The sequence below is a fragment of the Austrofundulus limnaeus genome, unplaced genomic scaffold (assembly GCF_001266775.1).
Source record: "Austrofundulus limnaeus strain Quisiro unplaced genomic scaffold, Austrofundulus_limnaeus-1.0 Scaffold110, whole genome shotgun sequence".
In the NCBI taxonomy this organism is placed as follows: domain Eukaryota; kingdom Metazoa; phylum Chordata; class Actinopteri; order Cyprinodontiformes; family Rivulidae; genus Austrofundulus; species Austrofundulus limnaeus.
Window position 1 is genome coordinate 905579 of NW_013952512.1, and position 7838 is coordinate 913416.

A 7838-nucleotide genomic window follows, 5' to 3' on the forward strand; every position below is an offset into this window, starting at 1 on the left:
CCACCGCCCATCATCAGGGACATTCTTGGTAAACAGCCAAAACCCTTCAGTAAGTGTGTTCTATTTGAACTTAAAAATGATTTGGCATCTTGGTGAATAAACTAACTGTTGGATTTCTGGACTGATTTGATTCCGAATTCTAAAATTAAAATAAAAAAAGGATGATTTGTCGGCTAAAATTTAAATAAAAGTTTTGAATCAAACGTTAAAATTTTTTATTGGCTAATTTTAGAAAAGACATTTATTATCTAAAGATGGCACATTTCCTCTTTTAATACTTCAAAACTGACAATCCAAAGAAAAGCTAACGGGATGATTTTTAGCTATATATTTTTTTCTACTTTAGCACTCACAGCTGTTTCCGCTCCTTATTGAGAAGAGGAGGCTAGGATGCGAAGTCTCAAAGACCACCTAGAAGAAAGTATTTTCTTCACAGTTATTTTAACTTGAGATGCCAGATTGTTTTACTAACAAGAGGCACCTGTCTGGTGTTGGCAACATTTTGCAGTCTGTCACCAACAACTAGCTTGGGAAAAAGCCAAATCTATCCTCGTGGAGCTTACAACAGATTTTACTTCCTGCAGGTACAGGTTGGTCACTGACAACAACTTGGTTGGAAAGCAAAAAAAAATATTCATGATTAAAATAAATGAGAAATAAACAACTTTTTTGTCTTAGATTTTGTCTCTTATTAATAAACGGATAGAACTGAGATATGAATAATTCTATCATTATTCTTTTTTCCTATTTTCCCAGGGCCCAAAGGTTTATGCTAATCCATAGCATTCATCCAGCACCGCCGTGTTTGAATTCATCTCCACTAGTCTGGCCTGTGCCCCTCAGATAATATCATCCAACCACATATGAACCAAACGAAATGAGAAAGTGTATTAAAAATGGCCGATAAGCAGACAGGAAATAAGTCTAGAGAGTCCAATGGAAGAGAAAGTTCTCCACATTGTCTCGCTCACTCGTTTTTAGCCCATCTGGTTTATGATACTGCTGCAATAACACAATATTTTCACATTCTTACAGAGACAATAAAATGAAAATGGAATGAGGAACTCAGCAGTTTAAAGTTGAAAAAATATAGTGAGGAAGTAAAAGAAACGATGATACAAGACCCGGAAATTGTGGCGTAAGAGCTTTTGCACATTCAGCATTATCATGTTTAAATAGTCAGTATCTGAATCCAAAGGGGAGCTTTTTGTGATATCAAAAGTAGTTGCTTTTTTATTTTTTATTTTATTTTTTTTGAGGTCGTTGAATATTTTTTATCACCTGAAACTTGAAGAAAGAAATTATGTCTGAAGCATCACTGGCAACCTTCTACTTCCATTAAGATTACTGGCCTTGTCTGGAGATCCGCCTTTAAAAGTGTGAATTTTGGATTATATTCCTGTCAGGGCGTCTTTTCTTATTCAATATTCAGATACAAGAAAAAAAATCATAGGTCTCTTATAAATAAAACAGTCGGGTCTCTGTATTCTTTGTGATGCGTGCCACCAGGGATTTCCATTCCTCTGCTTTGAGCCCTGATAAAGTGTCTGAATTCTGATGGATGTTTTTTTTTTTTCAGGTTTTTTTTTTTCCTTCTTGGCTTTAGGTAAACATTGTTTACTACCACATCCCAAGTTCTTGTTTTTAAAAGATGGCAGAGCATTTTGTTCCATCTGGCCCTTATGTCAAACATGCCAGAGTCAATGTTTGATCTCTGTGGCCTGTCATGCCAGACGCTCTTCGTTTCTGTGAGTAGTCAGAAGGTAGACAGGCGTCCTTTCTTCTCACGCAGCTCCAAAAGACACATTTTAAAAAAGCAAACAGCCAACTTGAAAATCCTGTTGACTGCAGCGCAATGAAAAATCTTTAGAAATGTGAATAATTGCAGTCAAAGACGCTACAACCCTGGGTTGACTTGTTTGATCTGGGAAGTAGCTGATGTGTGCGCCAACAGTCAAACGAACTGCTCAGGTGTCCTTGAGGGGGAAAGCGGAGCTGCAGCGAGTTTATGCTTACGATGCACAAACCCTGTAAAGCAAATGTACTTTGCAAATGCAAAGTAGAGCACATTGTAAGGTTTTGGCACAATAGTCCTACTTATCTTTATTGCCCTCTGAAAAGACCTCTATAAATTATAATTTCTCGTCGGTTTTTTATTTTTTAATAGTGACTATTGTGACTCTTTACCTTGAAGTGCGAATATAAATAGTTGCATTCTTTTTTTTTTTGTCTTTTTTGTCACATTCTGTGGATGTCTTTGTGTGTACCCACTACCCAGGCGTTTGTACATGTAAATAAATACCAGCGTGTCTTTCTTCCTAACAGGGTCATTTATCTTTGTGTACCACAATACTGCACACGGTCGATATGTAATTAAGTCACTCTGGTTCCTCCATTGATAGCATGTCTTTATTTTGCAGGCCACTGTGGGAAAACATTTGCAATCCTGCAAAGATTTCTAAGCAGCGCCGTCCCGAACACCAAGTGGCTTGTTATTGTGGATGATGACACACTTATCAGGTATGACGCGATGATGTCAAAAGAATATTTGACTTCATCATAGCTTTTTTTAAACACAGCGCTTGCCGGCTCAGATGTCTTTCATGTATCCCAAAATTTGACTGACATTCATAACTTTCCCATTTTAGCTTTGAAGATACTTGCGCAGTGGCAGAGTGTAAAAGTTGAACGCGAAGAAGTCACTTCGGGAGAATAAACTCCGGAGAGATTAACATTCTGTGGGCCGTCTAAAAGGCTCAGAATTTGAATGAACATCCAGCTGGCTTTACTTTCAGTCAGGCCGCCCCTTTATGTGGAATCCTTTGGATAGTGCCAGAGGGAGAGCAGTTCCAGCCTCTAAATGGACATTTTCATAGCCATTTAATCACACTCATTTGTCTATGATGTGTGTGATACCTTTGCCTTTTTGCAGCCTCCCACGACTCCGAGTCTTGCTGAGCTGTTATGACCCCTCTGAGCCGGTGTGTCTCGGAGAAAGATACGGCTACGGCCTGAGCCAAGGTGGCTACAGTTACATCACCGGAGGCGGAGGGTGAGTTTTACAGCTCAACTGCTTTAAGATGATGAAAATAAGGAGGCAATGGATTAATAAAAGTCTGTGTGATGAAAACCGTAATCTTTAATCTAATTATAAACCTTTTTTGTTTAATTTAGAAGTGTGTTTTAAGGAATATTTGGTTTGCAGATGATCCATTATAAAAAGGACAAGCTATTTGTCAATTAAAGAAATTACAACCTTTTCCTATTAGCTACTTTGATGTCACAATAGCCTCTTTCACAAGACAGGACCATGAAATCGCCACACAGACTAGTCCAGGCTTTAAGTTCCCTCTGTTCATTCATAAATCACAGGAGAAGTCGGCCAGTTCCTGCTCCAATACGCGTTCAGAAATGAACCCAGCAGAGTGGAACCAAAAGAGGCGTGAAACAGATCTCAGCTCGACTTGAGTGGCAACGTATTTATTGTGTGACCAAATCGTATCAAAAAAATAATACTACAGAATTAAGTCATTTTAACAATCCTGGGGTTCAGTATTTTTTTAACGAAACAGTTGCTGTACTGTGTTGTCTTTAGTACTCCCTCAGTAATAAATCTGTTGATTAATTCTGCGGTCACTCACTAACATCTGCTTCGAATCAAACAAACAAAACAAAACAAAAAAAACTAAACTAAATGTGACCCATCATATTAAAATGAAGATTATGTCAAATTCGGTCAAAATGACCTAATTACATTTTCAGATTCCTGCCTTTAAACGCTATATTTTGATATCTGGATCATTCTGATATCTTAGGTAAATTTATATGACTTCATTTGTCTTGTTGATTACATTAATACATAAATATTTGGTCTGAATCTTAATTTTTTGTCATTTTATTGAGTAATTTTTGRTGTCCTTATAAAGAGGAAACCTCAAATTATATTTGAATATTGACATTTCCCAGCTGAAAAGAAACAAAAACATTGCTAGCTCACAGGGAAAATCTCAAAATTTTAAGGCGTTTTTCCTCAAAATCAGTTTTTTTTTGTTGCTACTGCTCAAAAAAGTGCTTGAGAATTTTGTTTTATGATAATATTTCAGACAGTTCATTCAAATGAAACACTGATGAAGCATTTATTCATTATGTTTTGACAAAATGAAATTTTTGCAAATGTTTCAATCAAAACACTATAGTTGCCTATTTCTCCATATACCACTTTTACACTTAATCCTCGTTTCGATGTGATGGGTCGCAAATTTAGTCATTTTAGCGATCCTGTGGTTCAAAAGTTTTAAGCTAACTACAAAGCTGCTGTTCTGTGTTGTCTTTAATACTCCCTCGGTAATAAATCTGTTAATTAATCCCGTGGTTGCTCACTGACGTCTGCTTCACTTAAAAAAACTGAATCAACTCATTTTAGTGATCCTGTGGTTCATTATCCTTTAAACTAACTACAAAGGTGTTTAGCGTCATCTTTAATATTTCCTTGGTAATTAATCGGTTTGTTGATTAATCCTGTGGTTGCTCACTGATGTCATCAGCTCAATATCATTTTCTGAACCACTGGTTGCTTTTTCACAAGTCTGTCTGCTCAGTTCGGACCCGACTCCGGTAGAATTGGGGGCTCAGAGGGGCATCACAGATGGGCTCACTTTACTCGCCTTTCCACCTTCGTGTTTTTCTGTATGATCTGAGGAGGACAGAACATGCATCGGTCCTGGACTGAGCTGTCTGATGAGTGAGGCTAAAATTTCAATTTTGCTCACACTTATTCGTCAAATACAAATTGTTGATCAATGCAAAAACAGGCATCTAGTTAAAACAAAACTAACTTTCCACTATAGTAGCCTTGCCTCGCTTTCCTAAACAGTTCTGCTCAATTCTAGTTTCCCTTCACTGCTCCGTCTGGGATTTCTCCCATAGACAAGGAATTTGAACCGGGCCAATCAGCGAGCAGGAGGAGTTGTGAATAACGACATCTATTTCCTGTGCCGTTTTGGTCTGCCTGTAGTTTTGCAGTGGCAGCGGAGGAAGTGAATGAAGCCAGTCCGTGTTGACAAGACTTCCAAATTAATTCAGTTTGTCTCACAAAGCCTGCAGCTCTCATTTACATGTACCTTTTTTTCCGAACATTTACTTTGACTAAGGTATATTTCTTTCTCTTTGGTCTGTTTTGTTTACACGTCTGCTGTGTTGCTGCAGTATGGTGTTTAGCAGGGAGGCTGTGGTCCGAATTCTGAAGAGCGGCTGCAAGTGCTACAGCAATGATGCGCCGGATGACATGGTGCTGGGAATGTGCCTCAATGCTCTCAGGCTTCCCATCACGCACAGTCCTCTCTTTCACCAGGTTGGATTCAACATTTGCTGTGCCTTCCTTTTCACTTGTATCCAGACAATAGGAATCATTTGGGCTTTCAAAGAAAAAAAGCGCATTTTACCAAAAAAAAAGCAACTTGCTGAAGTCCTGTATACATTAAAATCACTCTCTTCTTTTCAGCCTAGAGACAAATGTTTTCCTGGAATGGGTTTTGCTGTGAGATAGATTCATGAAGAAAACAATGTGAACCGAGCAGGTTTTATAGATTCATCAGCCAAAGACAAGCAGAGACATCAATCATGTTTGTAGACAACAACCTATCCATCAGGATCTAAATTTCACAGGACTTTCATATCCATGCAGGTTTTTCTACTTTTGCTCTGACTGCATCAAAGTTGTTTGTTTTTTATAATCTTCAAAACAATCGGGTGAATTGAATCGTTTTACTCTTTGTCTGAGAAAATGAAAGTTTTTTTGATGAATTGAAGCAATTCTCTCAACATTTTAAAGCAGACACTTCATCAGACAATGCACAAGGTCAGTCAAAGAAGAAAGCTTTGCACCGTCAAATGAGATTAAAAAACGTTTTTTTAGTACACGGGCAGGCTTGTTTTAAGTGTTTAACTAGCATCATTAGGATTGTAACACCTGGAGTTTTTCTTTTCATTGTCAGATCGTGGTAAGAGGGTTTTTTCAGTGCAGATTGTGTCGCCTGAATGTGGGCAGAAACACTTGTCATTACTGTGACAGAGACACAGGAGAGTTTGACAACAGGTTTGAGTGTGCATAATAACTTGGTTCTACAGAGCTCACATCTCGTGTTTCTCCCCACAAGTGGAGTTATTTATTTATTTATTTATTTATTTATTTATTTTTTGACCTGTCCTTGGGCTCAAGTGTTTTCTTTACGGCACTGATTGGTATCTACTCAGCTTCCTAAGAATCAAATCTGAAGCATCTTTTACCAGAACCAATCAGAATGGCAGAAACAAAAACAGAAAATTTGATTTGAATCAGTCATGACATAAAAAAGATGTTTGACAATTATGGAAGCAAACGTAATACATAGATGTGTGTAAATATTTTGGCTACCTGGTGGGGACAATTTTTGACCATTTCCCGGTACACCACTGTTCCATAAGGGGGAAAAAAAGCCCGACCCCATTGGCAAAAATACCGTTGGTGGGTCAGGGGTTAGCTTTAGGACTAAGGTGTGAACTGAGTTTAGGTTAGGTTTAGGGTCAAGTATTTACCTGTGAGGTTAGGTTTGAGTAAAGGGTCAAGGTTTGGCTGTATAAATGGCCGGTAAATGAATGGAAGCCAGTGCAAAGTCCCCATGAGGATAGAAGAACAAACCTTTTCCCGATCCTCACTTTGTCTGCAGCTCTACTAGTTAGGTTTAGAGGTATAGTATGAATTAAGTTTTGGCTCAGTTTAGGGTTAGGAATAAAGTAGTAAAGGTTAGTGTTAGGGAAAATGTCTGGGTTAGGCATAAATCCAGTTACAATAATGAATGGAAGTCAATAAAAGCAAAAAATGAGGTCACATTTGAAAGCAGTCACCAAGGTTAAGGCTTACATCCACTTTATCTATTATATGTTGAGATTAAAAGGCTAATACAACAGTATTAGGACCATACAAGATCTTTTGTTTATTATGAGAAAAATGTTGCAATATTACGAGAATATATGTCCATTCCCATTCCTTGTCTTTTTTCCCCTCATTTCCTCCTCATTTGCCACACACCTGCTGTGGACAGCCTGTAGTCACAGTGCTTATGAAGTAGTCAGTGGTAAGAATGCTTTTTCCTGTAGGAGTTCTCATAATATAACTACTTTATTTTCATAATTTAAATAGCTTTAATCTTATAATTAAAAACAAAAAGTCTCTTAGTGTGGCCCTTATACTCCATCGTAGACCAGAGAGAGGCCTTTAAAGCTGCAGGCATTTTTGACAGTTTTTAAAAGAAATAAAATCTGAGCAAAGCAACAAAAAGGAATTTAGCTGTTACTGACATCAGTGTTTAAACGTGCTTTTTTTAATAACTTGAAATTCTCAAAGGTTTTTGAGTTTTTTGTCCTGTTAGAAGCAGTATCTACAATGTATAAAAGTGTTTACATTTCTTTGACTGCTGCAGCTCTTTGTTACAGTTTTTAACTTCCTTCCTTTCAGGCCCGCCCCGAGGACTACGCTAAAGACCTTTTAGCCCACCAGGTGCCCATCTCCTTCCATAAACACTGGAACATCGACCCAGTTAGTGTTTTCAACAAATGGCTCAGAGACGACTCGAGGGCGGAGAATTCAGAGGAATCTCATAACAGATCCGAGTTATGATGAGCACACATAAGTCTGTATGAAGCAGTGTATATACAGAGTATGTGTGTGCGTGTGTTTGTGTTTTTGTAACACAAAAAGTGATCTATAAACAGATGTAAAAGTTTTTGTATAGTCACATTTAATTATTATTAAGAGGGACCATGTGTGTGTGTGTGTGTGTGTGTGTGTGTGTGTGTGTGTG

At 37.9% G+C, this 7838-nt stretch overlaps 1 protein-coding gene across 2 annotated transcripts in view; it reads left to right on the forward strand.

Annotated features, from left to right (window-relative positions):
• b3glcta (beta 3-glucosyltransferase a) overlaps positions 1–7760 on the forward strand; it is a 74783-nt gene extending 67023 nt beyond the window's left edge. Inside the window, exons 12-15 of one of the 2 annotated variants that reach the window (XM_014014130.1) lie at positions 2421–2520; positions 2933–3052; positions 5206–5350; positions 7493–7760. In XM_014014130.1, the coding sequence (XP_013869584.1) occupies positions 2421–2520; positions 2933–3052; positions 5206–5350; positions 7493–7654 (527 nt within the window). In that variant the 3' untranslated portion in view covers positions 7655–7760. The remainder of the gene's footprint in view (positions 1–2420; positions 2521–2932; positions 3053–5205; positions 5351–7492) is intronic. The other variant, XM_014014131.1, reaches the window with a different exon arrangement.
• Positions 7761–7838: the final 78 nt, after the last annotated feature.